Raw genomic sequence first — 20,550 nt, 5'->3', positions numbered from 1 at the left:
CAATTAAACGGGTTATTCCACGTCAAGCGGATCACTTTTGTACACGATGTATAGGATTTTACTAAAATTGAAACATGTTATAGCCCATGAGAAAATATGGGGTATTTAAGTTATCATTTCCCCAGTTTCGAAATTGTTTAAAAAATACAGACCCGCAAAGTTGGCAATTTTCATCGATTGTTACGGAAAGTACCTACATTCATAAAAGAATATTTATCTCCACAATTATTAAAGACACAAACTATATTATTTCTCCATTTTAATCGTAAATGATCGTTCCTTTTAAATAATTTTTTGTTTCATACGCAAAGTCATGTGTGCAATGCAAAACTATTAAAAATATTCGTCTTTTTATACTGGTGAAAACTGCAAAAATTTGAGAGTCTGTATTTTTTAAATAATTTCGAAACCAGCGAAATGATGACTTAAACCCTCCACATTTTCATATGACCTATAACATATTTCAGTTTGAGTAAAATCAGAGACATCAAGTACAAAGGTGATTCGATTTGCATAAAATGGTCCGAACCGAAGTTATACTTACTCCATGTTGTTTTTATTCTCGGAAAAGATTCGTAGCAAGAATTCACCTTCCTCGTTAGGATCGAATGTGCTCGGGACTATACAATAAGCACCAGGCGGCAATTTAAAGCGACATGTAACTTCTCGTAAGTTTATAAATGCCGGTGACCGCGCCACCGATGCGTTGTACTTGAAGAAGTTCATGTCCAACGGTTTGGGCAGACGTTCAGGATACTCCAGCTGTATAATTAAATCGATTTACATGCACGAAGAAGTTATTTTCTTGCGTATATCATTAAAGATTTGCAAATCTTTATGCAAATTCAAATTTTTATGGATTAATTTGTTGAACTGCAGTTATATCAGAGATTTGTTTTCTTTGTTATCGGTTTTGATAATTCCATGGTAAAGTAAAATTTATGCTACTCTTAACGGAAATTTTTACTGTATTGCATTGTGTGCATTCTAAGTTGTGACAAATGCATAAAATCCGCAGTTTAATCGTTATAGATAGACTGCAGACATTTATTTCCAAAATCAGTATTAAACGAAAATGTATTTCTTCTATCAAGTATCTTATTTCGATAGAAACACAACAGAGACAGTATTTAACCACGCAAGAGCCTTAGTTTTATTATACTTTATGCATAAATATCAGAAATGTCTATTCATACTGATTATATTAGAGAAGTTTTTGCACTCGCAGCATTCAAGAACGTGCAAGACAAAGAATTGGAACCATTAATTAACTTTAATCCTTTTTTTACTGTGTACCTGATCCAACACTAGATAGAAGAACTAAATCCTTCCTTAATCTCTGTAAGAATAAGTCTAAGAAAATGTGAATTTTTAATACTATTCGCAGTTCAATTTCAGAACCAGGGTGGTTCGCATTAATAACGAAGATTTAAAGTTATTTCACCAATAAACGATTTGTAATAATACGCACATGGTATATCGCGAAACCAATAGTGAGACACTCGGCGCCCATTCGTCTCTGTGCTCGTCTATTCTTTTGCATTAACGCAACGATCACCGTACATTTATCGTCATCTTCATCGGGATATTCCAACGTGATTCGATATTGTGGGTTATGCCAGAAAGTTTCTGCAATGTATTAAAAAAACTAAATTAATTCCCATCCTCTTGAAATACAATTAGACTGAAATAATTGATAAGTCAGACGAATATTCACCTAAAAAGTTTCTACAACCGCCAGCCGTGACGCCCCGCACCCATTCACCTTCGAACACGCTCATTTCCCACTTCTTCTTGCCAGCGTTTAAATCGTCCTCGGTCAACGAGTCGGGATTCAAGTTACATATCTCTAATTGAGTGAAGAATCGCGAAAAGTCTTGAAACGACATCCAGAATTCACCGTCCATGTCGAAGGTCAAACCTAATTCTTCCTTCTCGTGGTCTGGGATGAATCTCCATTCCGGTGATCTATCAAAACAACCACACACTTGATATCATATTCTATACAATATTTTCGAAAACAATTTGTAACACTATAATACAATAATATAACATGGAAATGATTATTCTCACCATTCTGCTTGAATATTTCTCGAAGTTCTATGCCGAAGTAACATTAGCTATAGAGACAATATATCTCTCATATGTTTTTATATATAATTTATTTCATTTTTAGACATTTATGAAATTTTAATAGTACAGTAGGTGAATTGTGATTGTTGAAAGTCACTAGAATTATCAATACGCAATGTTGCCTCGTATTCAACGATAGTTAAAACTAAGTTTTCCCTACTTCAAAGTAGATACCCCATATATGTTTCTTGGGTTCGTGGAAAAATTTGTTCACTATGCGACATTAAAAAGTAAGCTACAATTTGTACATAGTAACAAATTGTTTTATCAATTATCCATTTTCCTCCATTATAATTAGTCAACAATATAATTTCTTCGATTGAAAATTCAGTCAAAGGAATTAGTAAAAAAACCGCCGATTCTGTAGAGGGTGGTTTACCTAACATCTCCACCTCAATTATTCGTACACTATAGGATGTATGAAAGGATAGTTTAAACAAAAATTATATGGCATCAAGGAGGACACATAATGCAATATTTTTTTACTATGTTACATTCTTATCAAGGTATAATAGTCACCTTAAATTTTTTTCATGAAATACCCAATATTTCTCCCTGAATTTCGATAAAATATCAAATACTGCATAAAAAGGTATTAATTCTCTCTAGGGTCTAACGTGAACAGTTTCTGCGATATCAGTCAATTTTTTTAACACGTTGGTAAGATTCTTTCCATTAAAAGGCTCCCACAAACCAACGCGAAATATTCGCTACCGCTGCGAATATTTCGCGGCGATAATTTTTTATTATATAATTCTTTGCGGAAATGTTTCGCATTGGTATGAACAGTCTCATAAGACGCCATGTATTTTAAACTGTCGCTATCGCTGCGAATATTTCGCGTTGGTTTGTGGGAATCTTAAAATAAGATCAAACGTGACATTATTTGAACCATATTTCTTCATTAATATTAACTCAATTATTATTAACTGGTGAACCACCCAGTATATGTGAGATACGAAATTACTTTCTCACCGACCCAATGCATAGTGCATATCAATTTACTTACTGGTCGCTCCAAGGACCGTTCCATTCCGCCTCGTTGCCCCAAGGATTCCTAAGCCTAAGCAACGGTATCTTTCCATACTGATTCGGCGTCTGAATTTCCACGTACTTCACTCGCGTAATACTGTATGCATGGCCCCTGATCAGTCCTTGAGGTGTCTCCGCTTCCAACACGTTTGGGTCGGGCTAAAATAGTAACTCCGTATTATTTACCCCAGCGAATCCGTAGAAACTACAGGCGATTAGACATACGGCGTCAGCCCCCAGATTTTACCTCTATCGAGCAACCCAGTAACGAGTTCCTCTCGAAAGCCTTTATCAAAATACTGAACAGATTCGGTGGTGTTTGGTCCATTTGGTACATTTCCGTGACGCCACCCGTGAAGTCTTCCATCGCCTCGCAGGTGGTGCCGCCCTTTAACGCCTCGTACGAGCCATGGAGCTTCGCGTAAGCTTTCTCCAGAAGGGCGCTCCAGAACTCGTTGCTCTCCGCCGAACGCAGGTACATTAATTCACCATGGTATGTCGGTAACCTATCATCGATCACTACGTCCACCCATCTACCGTATTGCCAGAACCTGTTTCACATAAAACGATCGTGTTTACAGTGCCGTTGGTGTTTAGGTGTACGCGTTTAGGTAATCCATTATTTCTTGATGAGATCAGAGTATACCCAGATAGCACCCAACGCCTTGAAGATGGATTAAAGGCGCCTCAGACCTAAAATAGCCGTAAAATGGGCGTTTTCAAGGCGTCATGTGCTATCTGGAGGCGTAACAAAGTATGCACTTGACAGGTTTCACGGTATCCCCCCCCCCCAATGGTGGGGATAACACCTGGACAATAATCGTGTAGAACAAGCCAGACGATAATCGAAAGGGGTCTGTAACTCGGAAACGAACCTTCAAACGCAATTTTGTCATTCTTGATTTTTATTTAATGAGTACAATCCACTATGTGAAAGTGTCCTGCATTTTTATTAGCACTATATTGTTCAATTTGTGTTCATATTGAGTTTTCAAATACTACCTACGCTATTTTGTTTTTTTATTTTTTTTGTTTGAGACTTCTCAGAGAACCGATTGACAAGAATATTTTCAAATTGTTCGAATAATTGGTATTTCGAAACTGTATCTGTTTTTACTATTACGAAGCGCTTCGATTTATAAAATTCAACCGAAACTAGTATTCGCAATATCTTTTCAAGATGCTAGGTTCAAAGAATTACCACTGTACCTGAAGTGGAAAATACCGGCGTAATTTTCCTCGAAGCTCTGGTCTTCTGGCACTACTTGGAAAAATAAAGTCTGGTCCATGGTAAGATTCGCAACAGCGGCGAGCAGCCAGCAATCTCCTAATTCACCTTGCTGGACATCGAACCTGGAGAAACCCTCCACAAATAGTTGGGGATTATCCGCGATTTCCTACGACAGAAAATCTATGAGTAATATATAAAATATTAATAAATACGTTTGTCGAAAAATACCAGGATTTGAAGACTACAAGGTTTTGAAAGATACAAGGATTTGAAGACTACAAGGTTTTGAAAGATACAAGGATTTGAAAAAAACAAGATTTTGAAAAATACAAGTTCGAAGGATACGAGGATTCGAAGGATACAAGGATTCGAAGGATACAAGGATTCGAAGGATACAAGGATTCGAAGGATACAAGGATTCGAAGGATACAAGGATTCGAAGGATACAAGGATACGAAGGACACAAGGATTCGAAGGATACAAGGATACGAAGGATACGAAGGATACGAAGGATACGAAGGATACGAAGGATACGAAGGATACGAAGGATGCGAAGGATACGAAGGATACGAAGGATACGAAGGATACGAAGGATACGAAGGATACGAAGGATACAAGGATTCGAAGGATACGAGGATTCGAAGGATACGAGGATTCGAAGGATACAAGGATTCAAAGGATACAAGGATTCGAAGGATACAAGGATACGAAGGATACGAAGGATACAAGGATTCGAAGGATACAAGGATTCGAAGGATACAAGGATACGTAGGATACAAGGATACAAGGGTTCGAAAAATACAATCATTTAAAAAATATGATATTTAAAAAATTACAAAGTTTCTTACCATTGGCCTCTTCCATTCTACATATCTGTCAGGTCTCTTCGAAAAGAACAGGGATGAGTCCTCCGCCGGAAATTCGGGGTCTTCGAAAAGTCTGCCAGTGTTCAAACATTCTCGCCTGAGTGTGTTGAAGTCTTGAACAGCACCACGTGGTCTGAATCCAGATCCTTTTTCTCCTAACTAAAAACAACCACATATTCTTAGACATTTTCATTCTGTTCCGAGATACAGAATTATTTATTTCCTAATAATTTAATTTTAGAAATAATCGAGAAGCATACATTGTAATAGGATTTTCCGATAAAATTTCTCGTAGTTTTTACAGGCTTATCAGTATACGTTATTTTTTTATTTAAGGGTTTTGATTGAAGATTCGAATATCGTTTATCCATTGAGTATGTTTTCGAGGACGGGCCGGATTCAGCTTGACGACCACTATGGATCGTGTTTCTTCGAGCAAGATCTAGATTTTTACTTTTACTAAATTCTGTCATCGATGATAGCTTTAATACCGCGACACCATCTTGCGCGTAATTTGACAAACGATAATTTCTATATTTTCGTTGTTGTTCCATTTTAATGTTTAAGGATATGAGAGAGGAGTGCTTTTCTAGCATTAATGAGCGAATGAAAAATTAAACTAAAACAAGTAGTTTGTTAGAATTTTCCGTTAAATTCCGATTGTTTCTTCGAACACTAGCAAAAACTGTATCATTTTCTGGGAATCAAACTATTCACGATCACAGATGGAAGTGTACTGTTGTTAAAACCTTGTGATTAAACTTATCTACTGCGGTACTGCAATAGTATGACCGGAAGAACACTAACCACATTTAGTTTAGATTGCAAGGTATCGTCAATTACATGTAATATGATAGGAGGAATAGAATTCTCGTAGTTGCAGATAAATGATAACAAAGAATAGAATGTTGAGTCCAGGAAAAACTGTAGTTAAATGTCCATCAATGATTTAAAACAAACAAGACATTTTTTAATATACAATGTTCGATTAAAATGAACAACAGATTGTTTAGTTGAAACGATTTTATACCTCGTTAACCCTTCAACGGCGAATGATTAAGTAGCACATTTTGATTTATGTATAGTAAAAGTTTCGATATATCTACTCTAGGTTAAGGTTTTATATTCATTTCTGAATGTTCTACTTTTCGAAATGCTTTTCTCAATTGATATTAGGGAATATAAAGTGATTGTTTATCTTATATTACGAGTTTCGTTCTCGAGATTTAGCTATGTAGTACTGCTATTCTACACATGATATCAACTATGTAGTACTGCTATTCCATACTGATTAGTTTATCTCATACCTCGTATGAGCCTACCGCCCTAAACTCCGTTACTTTCAAATATAAAATTATACGTACGAGATAATTACTCTGATGAGATTCGATTTCTCGACAGTCGAGTGTCGCAATGGACGAGTTTATATGACCCTGCATTCGTTGTCAGAGGATTAAACAACTTGAAATGCCATACAGATTGTAGATTCAGTGTTTAATCAAGGTATTATCAAATCAAACTCGAATTACCAAATGCATATAGACAAAAATTATGCGATTTTTTAACAAATGCATTATGAAATCTTTGGGACTATATTAAAACAATTTGATTCCTGTTTCGCAATTTTTAGGGACCAGTTAAATATTTTATTAATCGTATATGTACTTGAAGATCATTCCGGTATAAGTCTCATTAAAAGACTTATACATTGTGCATATGATTTGTGCATTTAGTATTTAACCCTTAACTGGTGAAGTGGATCTGAGGATCACCTTGAATACTTTCAGAATATTCCATTTTTATTCAATATTTCACTTAAAGAGATACTTGTTTATTTCGATGTTTTCTTACATGAGAGTACAAAACAATTAGTTGTGCACTAAGTAATAAGATTTGTGTAATAAGTAATAAGAAGTCCATCTCACCAGTTAAGGGTTACTGAAAGTATTTCATTGTATCAGATCCAAATTATCAAATGTATACATATCTGGACCCCAGAGCCAGAGTGTATTAAGTCACACTTTTCAAACTTTAGAGAGCAAATCAATAGGTGCGAAAACCTTGTAACGTTGAAAACGTTCGGTAAGAATTGACCGAGAAACATTCCCTACCTTGGAACTATTGAATGGATTTAAGACAAATATGTAGAAATGGTGCATTTTGCACTAATTCCCCTATGTAATGGACTTCACACTGTTTTAAAAATATGGACTTAATGTCATTTTTAGATTATCATGGACCTATATTAAAAACCAGACGACTTAAAACGAAATAATTTTTATCATTGAAAGGAGAGAAGTATTTGATACAGGAAACATGTGAAATGTCATTTTTTTAAAAGTGGACTTAATACACTCTGGCTCTTGGGGCCAGATATAGGTGTGTTGCACTGTATTGCACTTTTCAGAAGCCAATTCAATCTCTCCCAAAATTCTGTACAAATTATATACAGAACTGGGAATAAACAGGATTATTTGTGTGATAGCTATAGAAATAAAGTATAGATCTACTAAATACACATCCTTATCTCGGTCGCGTGTTTCAGTACACGTGCGATGAGTAGTGTATAATGACGCATAGCATGAGCATTCCGTTTAATCATAATTCCAGCAAACACACGACCCGGTGTAGAGAATGCGTACGCATTGATCCAAGTGTTGCAACCAGAATCCGCGTCAACGTTCCCATCGTCATCGTACCTTCACACTAGAACTATCGACGATAGACATGATGAAACAGATCGATAAACATGATGAATTTTTGAAAATATCCAAATTTATAAATTAACTTATTTCTTCACTTTCGTATTGCGATAAAAGTTGTAAAAGATCTGAAAGAATGTATTTTTGTAACATTTTAATCATCGTTATAAGAATTTACTAATCAATCATTCAAAATAATCGGAAAAACAAAACTAAATTTGCATAAACATCTACAGCCCACTGACAATAATCAACTGTACGATTTTACATTGAAATCGATTCTTTCGTATCGGTATAGTATTGACGAATAGAAAAAAAGAGTTCTCTATCCTTCAGAATACCATTACTGTACTGTACTATTATTTCATCTTTTTTTGTACCATAAACACGGCGGTAATAACGATGCACATAAATTTCCATTGAAGTTCGTACGAATACATAGCGAGAAACTTATCTTTTATCCGCCAGGATAAGAAACTCCAACGATAATTTGAGTAACAACGGTTGTTCAAAATTTAGTCAAAACGTCTTTAATGTTTCTCGTGGTTTTTTTTTAAATCTTTATCTAATATTGCTTCAGATTTAAACTCTTCATACAGGTTTATTCGCGAAATGCTCACAAAAAAGGTACCAGATAACTATTTAGATTTAAATATTCATGTCGAATGAATGTTGATAAATATATTTCAATCTTAAATTATAATACATTACTTTCCTCTTTAATATCATAGGTATCCCAAAATTTTAATAAGATTAGAACGCACAACGTGGAGAATTATTATGGGGATATTCTCATGTAGATACTGACTTTATTCAAGAACGGATGACTGGTAATCAAATTATGCGGTTGGGGTTTAATTTTCAGGGTCAGCCCCAAATGAGTCCACATGCGTAATCCATTTAACTTTAATTTGAGGAACGCAGTTTTGTGCCCGGACGAGTATGAAGTTACGATAGGTTAGGGACAGATGATGAAATACGGTGACCATCGAACATTTCCGGACAGTTTTCTTCATATTCTGATAAAGACAGCTTCTACCACACTATCCGGAAGCTTATCTATGAGTCTTCGGATACCAGCGCTTAACGATATGATTGGTTTATTAATTTTTCTGTAATCCACGTGCATTGTTCGAGTCAATTTCATCCGAAAAAGGAACATTTGATTTAAATAATTTTTTACACTGTGAAAATTTATAAATTACGTCGTGTACGTGAGTAATGGATGCATATGATAATCCAAATATGTAATCAATGGTTAATTTTATTTTTTAACAATCACCTAAAGATTAAATACACATAAGTTAGTCTACGACAATAATGATTACCTATGTATGTATTAGTTGAAAAGCATTTATAAGAGTTAAATACATATTACAAGCAGAAATACAACGCTGCGCGTGTGTAATTTTTTATTAAGATTAAATTGATGTATTCAAGGAATTCGTGAGTGATAATTATTGATAAAATTCACTAGGTAAAATGTGAAGGTACACTTCCAAAATGTAGGATTGTGTCGTCGTTATGGTGAGAAAGAAAAGAAGAAAGAATGGTCAAAAAACATTCTTTTATTTTTTACAGATATTTACAGTATCAACATGGAAGTGTACATATTGATCGAAGTGTGTTCTTCATTTTATCAGTTTGCTCATATAAACTATTAGGTTCATACATTAGGTGCAGTGTATACAATATATAAAAGAGATCTTGCAAATATTGTTCATTATCATATACTTAAGATAAAACGCTGTTAGAAGTACCTTGTCGACATTCTAAATAAAGACACTGATAGAAGTGAACATGTCTATTTATCGTTGAAAAACGGAAGCTTTACTTTTCGATGATTCCTTCCGTCGAACGAAACATTAATACATCATTTATGTCGCGTTTATTGGTACCAAAAAAGAACGATACCAGAATCTTACCTACTATACTTTTCGTTATGTTTCTGCCCTTTTCTATGAAAAAAAAGAATGTTTTTCGACTTGAATGAAACTTTCTCTTTCATCATACCTCAATCTTATTCTCATATCAGCCGTCTCTTATCAACACTGACTGGCTATGTAATTATGTACTCAGAATCGTAATATTTCTTATCGCGTTGGTTATTCAATCCTGTAATCATATTGACCCACATTAGTGGAAAAATTTTGATACGTTGTTGAACAATTACTAATAATAATTGCTTAACATTAAAATATCATATCGTTATTCAAACGAGGCCAATATTGTAGTCTGTTTTTTAAAATTTCATAAGATCATTGTGGACGACAATGTACAGTATCTTTGCGTATTACTATATCTCGGAACATTGTGTTTTAACTGGTAAATTAGTATCATGAGATACGTAGTGACAAATTAAACGCATCAAGCGCAGAAATGAGTTGAAGGATGCTGTTAAAGATTAGTAATGTACCATATTAGACACAATGTTAAAGAAACATTTAATGTAAATTTCGTTACATTCATGCTTCCCTATTATTTTCAATAAACCGCCATGATATTAGTAATAATTTCTTGATGAAATATCAGTGAATTTATTTATTAACAATAAAAGACAATTTATCAGATCGTCGAAAACAATTTTTTTTCTGCAGGCAGACGTATTTAGAAAGTCTTCAACTAAATATATCCCGAATATCAATAAATTTCGTATTGAAGATTCCGTGGAAATTCATTTTCCATAGATCAACGAAACCAAAATCGTACGATGACATACGTCGGTATTAATAGTTATCGTCATTTACTTTTTCCATTGATTCTAAACTGAGATCATCGGAATGTTACGATGTGTCTCGAAATATTACGACAAACAAATACGATCGTGAATCGATCCTCCGAACGAAGTGTCTCGATACATATTAATCAAGAAGTACCGAAACGAGGTGGTCAGTATCGTTAGCAATTGAAATAGTGCGCCACCGGCGGAAATACTAGTCCCTTTAGAATCGATGCTTCGATACAGTTCGAATGATTCGTGCCGCTGGCGCCATATGCCGGGCGGCAACGAGCGGCAAGAATCATCTCGTGTGCGTATCGTACGATAGTGAGAGACGCGTGTATACCACTTTGATATTGAAGAGGGACGGTAGGAACCGTTTCACTTCGACAGCTGCTTTGACGAAGATGTCATCGAGCGGAGCTGAGTTCCCATCGCCGTAGTAACTCATCCTTCCCCGTTGACTACGCCCTGGACTAGCTTTATCCACCACTACTGATCACACCAACACGCTCCGAAACGATCCACCCGCGATTCAAAACGACTGTCCGTCGGTCACACGTTGTTTTTCACGTCGAGGATCGCTCGTGTGTCACGTGTGTTTCTGACAATAAACGGGCCGAACAGTGGTAACAGTCTCACGAGCCATCAACGAAATACGAGAGGACGCACGATCCAGATCCTTCACGCGATTCCACCGTGCTGCGGATATAGAACCGTTACCGTGACAGGTCTGGAGCCACGAACTGAGCTCATTCTCCCATTACCCTCACCCATGTCTCCCTCGTCACGCGGCTAAACGTGCCACAATGCTCGATGAGCTTTCCCCTCGATTTTTCAATGGCAAATGTCAGACGTCCTATACCAGAATGAACGAATCGAATGGAATCCCGGCGGCGCCGCTACGTGACACCTTAGAGTTAAGTATTCAATTTCGCAACACCACACGTACTCGTGCACACCCGAATCGGCCGGCATAAACAGGTATTTCCGCTCGGTCTTAGCTCGTGTTCGCTATATTCATCGTCTCTGGTGTTAATTCTTGTTCGTTCGGTGTGCACGCTGCTTAACACACGATTTACCGTGGTATATACTTTAAATTGAACTCGAGAAATCATTAGTTTATAAATCTTGATAAAACGAACAGAAAAGATATCTAGGATTTTTTTCTCTATCGTGAACATTTACAACGGAAAGTTTAGCTTGTTTTTGGAGTCGCTTTGTAATCGATGTTACGGGAGTAGTGAAGTTCGTTGATCTGCGCAGTGAGGCTGCGCAGAGCGTCATAGTCCCTAGATAATAGAACTAAGGCTTTAAAAGACAAATTGTTTTTTTTTCGCTATTAATATTCGAAAGAAAGTAATTCTTATTTCTTTGGTGATCCTCCGAAGAATGTACTTTTGCCTGATTATGTCTGTTTGTACTCAGTTCAGATTCATAAATACAAACATAGTTACTTTCGTGCTCTCGGTGTGCACGTGGCATGAAAGGCCACGCGTACACCATCTGTGAGCCGGGAAGCCAATTCAATTCAAGCGCGGTCTTTTAAATTCCAGTAACGTCCTTGTTATCGCCAACACCAATTAACGTTATTACACAATCGATATAACACCCGACCGCCGATTATGTTTCCCGTTTCTGTTCCGAGAAACGTAGGAAACCTCGGAGACGACCTCTATGCTTAGACAACCGTAAAATTTGATAATAACACCCAAATACTCACTTCCACCTTCTTCGACTCCTGTCGCACAAACTCGGGTTCAACCACCTCCGGCTTCCATCCGTAAGAAGAAAAGTGGTTCATTTTTATTTAACTACGAAACCACCCGTATCCAAATTTCTGCAATGTCCTCTTGCGTTAGAGTTTGGAGTACCACTAATTGCGTTTAAAAGCCCTTACTTAAATGAAACGTACTCTTCGTCGAAAAAACGACAACGGTAATGTCATTGTGCGAAGAAGAACGACTTCCTGTAACGTTATCGCGACTGATTAGCGAGAATCTGTCAGTTCCGGAGCACCGGCTCCACACGGTCCTTTGATCGCGCAGACACCTGACGCACTGCACAAATTTTCAAATGTTTCCCAATACTACAGCGTGATTGGTTGCAAAGTCATTCACGACGGATTGGTACGAAGGAAATTTCGCGACCTTGAGACTGTGTCACAAATTGAACTTGTATCGTTGAACCTTTCGGCTTTGTTGTACGGCGCGACGTTCGTCGGACGATGTCGACGCGGGTGACGAACGACTGACTTGATTCAACAGCGTCTACCTTAATATCTCGGAGTTACGTATACATATGGCCGCGATATAGTTCACCTGTTATATAGATAGTCTTGTTTTTATTGCGGTTTCGTAACTCCTTTAGTCACTGCTGTCGTGTCTAACCGTTATCCTGTATCAGGGACGCTCCTACTGTTATCGTAATAAAGTCTGAAACGTGGTTTTTACTTGGTTTTTTTCATTGAAAAAAAAAGTGGGACAGTATTTGAGAGGCACATGTGACGAGTAAAATGGAGACAAAAGTGAGACTTGTACGGTACAAAGTGTTATGAATACTGAATACGTTTGATGAAAAGTGTCTAATTTAGACTAGGTCGATTGTTAAGTATAGGTTACATTGTTCGTTTGTCCTGAATGGTGTAGGTATAGTATATTTTAGAATAAATATTAAATACGTCACCGAGTATTTACAATTACATAATTTTACTATGTTTATTCAAGTGATATTTATAGTGTGGTTCCGTGTATTCCGGTGTGCTTTCATTATATTGGCATAACTCGATATTTATACATTTCTAATGAATAAGTAATTGACGTGATCAATGAAATAGGTCATACTTTGTACCAATGATATGTATCGATTTGTTATTTCTATTTAGTATAAACGGTAATTTTATATGATTTAGTGAACGAATAATTCAAATATCTACTATTAAATGCAGGAATAACAAAGCGATGAAACATTATGGAATTGCTTATTAAACATTTCATGGATTATTATTTCTGTTTGTATCTTTATCAAATCGTTTTTCGAGGCTTATTGGTTTATTCAAAAACAGATACCGGTTATTAAAAATAAACCGGTTAGTCATCCTATACCACACCTACTTTAATATTTACTTTAAACTGTCGGCCATTTATCCATTTATACAAAAAATCGTTTGTTTACACAGTGACGATATTACCGACAATATGTGATCCACTTTTCTTGCTTATCATTGTGTATATTGATTTTTCAAGCTAATAAATTCTTATTTTTGAAGAACTAGCATTACAATAAAACGTTTATTCAACTTTTTATATTCGACTACCAGAAAGAATAAAATAACACGGACAAATTACCTCTACTATAATCTGCTAGATATTAATTAAAGTATAAAAATTAGACTACGGATTTTATGCACTTATCGTAAATGTAAATATGCAGAACACGATATAGTAAAAATTTCAGAAAGGCGTATATCAATTCTACTTTACTTTGAACCTAACGAAACATTTATTAAAGAAAACGAAACTGTAACATAACTTCAGCTTACGAAATTAATCCGCAAAAGTCTGAATTTGCATAAAAAAAACCGGCCGTCTAATAATTACACATATTCCATTAATGTTCATAACTAATTTCTGCAAGAAAAGTAATGTTTTTTTTTAAAAAGTTACACTTTTCCCGGTTATGTAATGAAGAACGGCTTATTCTGTATAGAATTTTTAATGACGTTATGATAAAGATAGTAGAGACATCGAACCATTAAAGGGGATAAGCGAAAGTGGGCCTTGGCGATGCGTCACAGTGTTTTCGACCCTCAAACTTGGCCCGCTGTGTCACTGCCTTGACGTTGACCCAGATAACCGGTTTATGAAACTATATAGAGATCTCAGAAATGATTAAATCTCTCCATATTTGTACATCTTTTAATATCTCAGCTCGAAATATCCGGCGAAAATGTTTTCATCATTTGGTAAATCTTTCAACAATCTAGCAAATGTCCATGGTACATGCAGAACGTTTCGTCTTAATTACCCCATGTGCCATGTGCATATACAGTGGGTGATGAAATTATTAGTCACCTGCATAAATTTACCATTTTGACTGTACTTTTGCATAATTACACGAGCCAAGAATTTCTTTCATGTATTTCTAATGAACAGTTGATAATTAAAAAGTTATCCAGTGTAAAAACCTTTTTACGCAACACACAAAAAAGATATTTTTTGTACTGTGGGCTCTATTAATTCGATCACTCGCTATAATAAAAATTACCAGAAATATTAAATTGTTAGATTAAAATGGAAATGTTTCTATTAAAAATAGCCCCATAGCTAAAAATATATTAGATATTGGAAGCTTAACATCACTTTTTTCTTTAGATGTAATTCAGCATTCGTTCAAAAAGCTATCACTGTAATACTCCCACGTGAATTAAATTCAACCGAAATTAAAACCAAACCGAGGAAATATGTTCATCTATTGCTATAATACTGTAACATACAATAACAATTATTCAAGAATACTCGTAGTAAAAAGCATCGATCAGAAATCAAACTTCGATTTCAGAACAAATTAACGCAAATCATCGCACAGGGGTAAAAGTGTGATAAAGACAATGACCTATGTTAGTCGAAGTTATTTAGCACTAGAATTACTCCACCCGTCAAAATTACGAATTTCCGATTTTTTATTTTACAATTACTGAAACGCTAGAGATACTTTCATCGGAATTTATGTTAATGTCTAATTTCTTATACACGTCATATTATAGTATACTAAGCTATATTGCACTATATATTACACAATTTAACTTGGCACACATTCAACGCTGGTAGTTCTAGTGTTAAAGTCTAGGTTAATACCCAATTTCCTATATACATATTTTGTCTCAATATTCATCAAAACATTTCTTCAGTATTGCCAGTAATTTCGCCAACAATCACACGAATCGAACAAAACCTCTACACATGTTTACTCCAAAAAAATCTATTCATTTTATTAAATTACCAATAAATGCAATTCCTCAATATTCTTGCGCAGTGCGGCAGATATCTGTACGACCGTAAAAATCCACTACCCTAATTTCTAAATGAAAAATATCACGAACGAGTTCATTTCCTGAATAAAAATATTCAACAACCATGTACTCAATTTCCCCTTTTTCTTTTCTTAAATAACACACAATGGACGTGTATTCGAATTAACCCCGATAATTTGTTCACGCAAAATAATCAACATCGATTGCACACCTGAAGATGATTATTCTGTCGCAAAATTCTGATAACAGATGTTACAGTACGCGGGTACATAGATAAGGGAAATGAGTATCGATCAGAAGTCACACCCCTTTAAGGTGCGTCGGCAGCCTCGCGATGATCAGGGTCACTATGATACAACAGAATTCTTTCTCACCCCCCGTGTATCCTCTTTCCTTCAATCGTCTAAAGAAAACGAAACGCTACTCCAGATGTATTATTCAAATTTCATGACTGGTCGGTGTTCGAACGCGCGCAATACGAATTGTCGTTGCTTTATCACTGTGTGTTCACAACATGTCGCTTTGTGTAACCGAGACAGATCCTATCCAGGATTATTTGCTGTCCAAACGAAGGTTCGTACGAGCAGCTGTCACGAGGTAGTCCTGTAGCTGCGTAGGACCGACTTCAGAGCCGAAAAGCACGCGATACACTGACCGAAATCTCCTAAAAGTTAGATGCCTGGAACGAAAGCATCATCCCCGCTCAATGGACGCGACCACGACCGCGTCGGCGTCTCAGTGCTAACAATATAGCGTCGAACATGTGCACATGTACAGGGTGGTCAGAGAAAAAAGGGTTTTTGGCCCCGCCCCGTCCAGAAATTATTCAAACACATTCGTCAGTTACTACATAAAATCTTCTGTTATAAAAAATAAATACATGGAACACAACTAAATACAGAAAATACAATACTATCCTCATGATGTGAAAGTATTAAGTAAAGTTGTATTAGAATTAAGCTCTTTTATTTTAATATTCTTCTGTAACTAATAATCCTGTAACATCAATTGAAGGACAGGATGTAATAAGGGGACTAGCGCTCGAGGATGCAGAAAATATTTTTGCAGAAAAAACTAGCAAATTGAAGCTTATATTATGATAGATTTTAACTACAAGTATCTGCATACAATATACTCTTGGTTTTATTCAATCTCAATTTTTTTTTATTCATAAGAATTATGTTTATATCTTTCTATTCTTAGTTTCGGTGTTAAATAAATACGTAAATAACTATTTTAAAACGTGTAAGTTTATTTTCTGCAACCCACGTACACCCGCGAGCAAACTCGGCTTCCACTAGGGAAAAAAGTGACGTAAGAGAAAGGCCTCCTACCACTTGGTATTTCGAATTACTGAAATATATGCCAAATTAACATTCGATTTAACATTTATTTCATTTCCCTACGTTACTTTTTCCCTTAGTGGAAGCTGAGTCTGCTCGTCGGTGTACAGGTACCTGATGGGAAGTTAGGGGAGCTGCCCCCCACACAAAAATCCTAGTTACGCTAATGGTGGCGTTCCTAGCACTGGTGTCACTCGTTGCGGTAATTTATGTTCAATCTACAGGATTAATGTAATGTTCGCCATTTCTGTATGTAGAGACTTGTCTTAAATCTATTCAATAGTTCGAAAGTAGCGATTCTTTCTCATTCAATTTTTACCGAACGGTTCCAAAATTACAAGGTTTTCGCACTTTTGCTTTGCTCTCCTCTAAAGTCTGAAAAGTGTCACTTAATCTGGCTCTGGGGTCTAGATATTCGTCATACATCATTTGTTGTATGAAGTATACTATAATTCAACATATGCATACCACTGTTAAGACATTTTTAAAAAGCTAAAATTTCTACCTATAAGTCGAAGATTTTAGGTGCTTGTAGTACTCACCGAGTGGATTAAATAATGTCCAATCGATATAGGTTCTAAAGTCAATCCTTTCGAAAAAAAATACAAAAGTTATTTTTCACATTTGTTATAGATATTCAATATGTGCTTCCTTTCATTTCAATACAAAAGTGACATCTACGGATCATAGATCGACGTACATTTTCGAATATTCCTTCCAGTATCTTGTATTGTCCTTGAATTAATGTACTCCTAAACCAAAACTTTTTTTGAACACCCTGTATACGTACAGTTGCGTGCAGTGTTCCAGACGGGTCACGTGGTTAGCCCTGAGTTTGACAGAGCCAAGGCAAAGATGAAATTTACAGAAACATGTGCCGTGAAGCGAAAACATCGAAGATACCTCGTAAAAGGGGTTTTCGTTCTTCGAGCTGTTTGTGCTTTGATATATGTATAGGACACGAGAGCTTGCAGTTTAACCCGTTTGTATTCGATGATGAAATAGCGTGTCGAATTTGGCTGGCTCGTATCATGAAAGATGGAGTATGAATCGAATAAAGTATAGATCGTTGTATTATTACAGCGAGAAACCTACTTCAATTTCATTTCGAATAAACGCAATAAAGTTTTTATTCCTGGAGATCGAGCAAAGTCTTTTACTTGTTAGCCCAAGTTTGTAGCAAACTTATAATCCAAATTTATTTATGTGGAAATTTTCATAGTAGTTTGGAATATATTAAAAATTCATAGTACAAGTACAGTTTTTTTAATATATTCCAAAAAAACTAAATAGTGTAGGAGTAAACAAGTTTCTTTATCACGTAGATTAACTAACTGTTTCAACTGTTTGAAGTATTCAAGTGAAGAAAACATTTTGAGATCTCACTACCTATTTTCAATAATTTTTTAGTAACAATCCTGGTCATAGAATATCGACGACGTAATTAGTTAACATTAATCTTCTAAAACGCGTTCTTAATGAATAGTACAAGTTGTAGAAATTTTCTATTCCGTTGGTATTGTAAATATTGACACAATCCACTTGTGTTTCATAATGTATGTCTACATACTCGATGCTGTAATCCGTTTCACAAGTGTAGGATCGATATGACAAGTACCTATAACCTAGATATTTTTTTCAGATAATCCAGTTTGAGTGAATTTGTGACATTATTTTGTTTTACTATCTCGACAAAACACTCGATCCATACATGAGTGCTTTATCTTGAGTACACTTTCACTTGATAGTAAATGATTGTTTCATTCATAATAATAGCGATTTACGTTATCAAACAAAGTGGAGTAGCAGATTTTCCTATCTTACTTAAAAGTTATTTCTGATATTGTAAATAGAGAGTATGACAGATATCATGGCGTAAATAAAAAGATTCTTTCATCTGAATCTTACAATTTCATTTTCCAATTGTCAGCTCGTGTGAATTTCTACAAAAACCGGATAATGTGATAATAGTCACAGTGTTTACAAACAATGACATAAATAGAAGTACCATTTACCGAACAGACAATTTTTAACAATTTTTTTGGGGAACTTTGAAAATTGATTTTCTCGAAAATGTAGTCTTAAAAATGTATTAAAAAAATGGTACATTTATATCTTATCGGAGATACTACGACTTCTGCCACACCCTATATATCACTTTATTAATATTCTCGATAAATAAATAAAAAGAATATCTGCTTTATCGTCCATGGACTATCTTCATATTTTAAGCATTGCATGTTCTTATGTGAACTTTATATGAATTTTTCGTTCCGAGTAATCATGAAATAGAAGAATTTTGGAAATTCTCTTTCTTCGTCGTTTCTTTTCGAGGAAAATTTTAGAATTCAACAGCATCATGTTACTTGGAAGTCAGAGAGCAGTAGCGGTACTATTTTTAAATTTGTAAAGGGAATTGCTATTCGTGATATCTTGACTCTTGGCAGGATGAACGTTATGTTCTTCGTCTTGCCTTATCACTCCTTAAATATTTATAATATCGAGAGTAATAGGAAGATCATTTTAAATAAAGTATAAAGATAAATACAAGATGTTTAAAATAAAATATGTTTAACGGAAAGTATTTTGTGATATTGCAAATATAAAGTTTTAGTATTCATAGGATAACACCCTCGACTGGTGTTCGTTCACTATAAATTATAAACCGAACAGAATTATACTATGTACTTCATAAAAATACGATATTAATCATTTCTTGATTAATTTATCACTATGTTGTATTATTTTGAACTTGATCCCCCGAATATAGATTCATTCTACTATTAAACACTGTTGGCTTTGTACGAATTTATGATAAGAATTAATTTATCGTATTATTAACCCCTGGTAGATACCTATACTTCATTCCAACACCCACTGAACCACCAGTGAAAATATACAAGGAAATCTTATTAGCTAGAGCTCGAATTTGAGAGCACACAATTTCTTACTAATAGTTTTACTTTGCCTTTATATAATTAATAATTCTTTTATATTATAATACTTATATAATTATTAATTATTTTCTTTATCAGTCTCATTGAAAAATTATGGATTTCTAAGATCCATCTTAATCATATGTGTCAAATGTTTTCGTAAAAAAAAATCGTTTCGTCGACACACCAATAATGTTGACTGGACGTTTGAACTTTTTCTATTTGCTATCCTTTCCTTGTACGACAAACAAAAATTTATGCGTTTTCAGATGATAAACTGTCAAAGCAATGAAATATTACGACAAAAATAATCTAATCAAGGAAAACGCATGTTGCATTTTGTTTCAACTGTAACGTATTGCTACATCGTGCCTAATAATTCACGCAAGAAGACGTTTCTGGGAATATCTGTTTGCCAGAAGAGAATAATGTACTGTTTCGTAACTGCCTCTGTCGTGAACTGATGCCTCGAAATGCATTTTCAAACCTCAAGATAGACGATCCCACTGACATGATCGCCATTAGCTTGATATGTCGGCTATTCTCATATTTTATC

At 35.2% G+C, this 20,550-nt stretch overlaps 1 protein-coding gene across 1 annotated transcript; it reads right to left on the bottom strand.

Annotated features, from left to right (window-relative positions):
- Positions 1-540: 540 nt before the first annotated feature.
- LOC107186157 (calpain-A-like) lies at positions 541-11,134 on the bottom strand. Its single transcript, XM_015573970.1, has 8 exons — positions 11,030-11,134; positions 5,245-5,421; positions 4,375-4,562; positions 3,413-3,716; positions 3,143-3,324; positions 1,718-1,968; positions 1,472-1,629; positions 541-762 (listed from the first exon to the last, which is right to left on the bottom strand). Exons 1-8 carry the CDS (start codon positions 11,132-11,134, stop codon positions 541-543), a joined length of 1,587 nt encoding a protein of 528 aa, XP_015429456.1.
- Between the last annotated feature and the right edge of the window lie 9,416 nt (positions 11,135-20,550).

Source organism: Dufourea novaeangliae, unplaced genomic scaffold, assembly GCF_001272555.1.
Source record: "Dufourea novaeangliae isolate 0120121106 unplaced genomic scaffold, ASM127255v1 scaffold76, whole genome shotgun sequence".
Taxonomy (NCBI): domain Eukaryota; kingdom Metazoa; phylum Arthropoda; class Insecta; order Hymenoptera; family Halictidae; genus Dufourea; species Dufourea novaeangliae.
The sequence above is the reverse complement of the archived record's forward strand: the minus strand, read 5'-3'. Positions and strand labels throughout refer to the sequence as shown.

Excerpts from the sequence above, each read along its gene's own strand:
- LOC107186157 (XM_015573970.1), bottom strand. The coding sequence starts at position 11,134 with ATGAGTTACTACGGCGATGGGAACTCAGCTCCGCTCGATGACATCTTC. Across the intron at positions 5,422-11,029 it reads CCCTCTTCAATATCAAAGTG|TTAGGAGAAAAAGGATCTGG; the intron begins GTATACACGCGT and ends GGTTGTTTTTAG. Across the intron at positions 1,969-3,142 it reads AACGGTCCTTGGAGCGACCA|ATCACCGGAATGGAGATTCA; the intron begins GTAAGTAAATTG and ends TTGTTTTGATAG.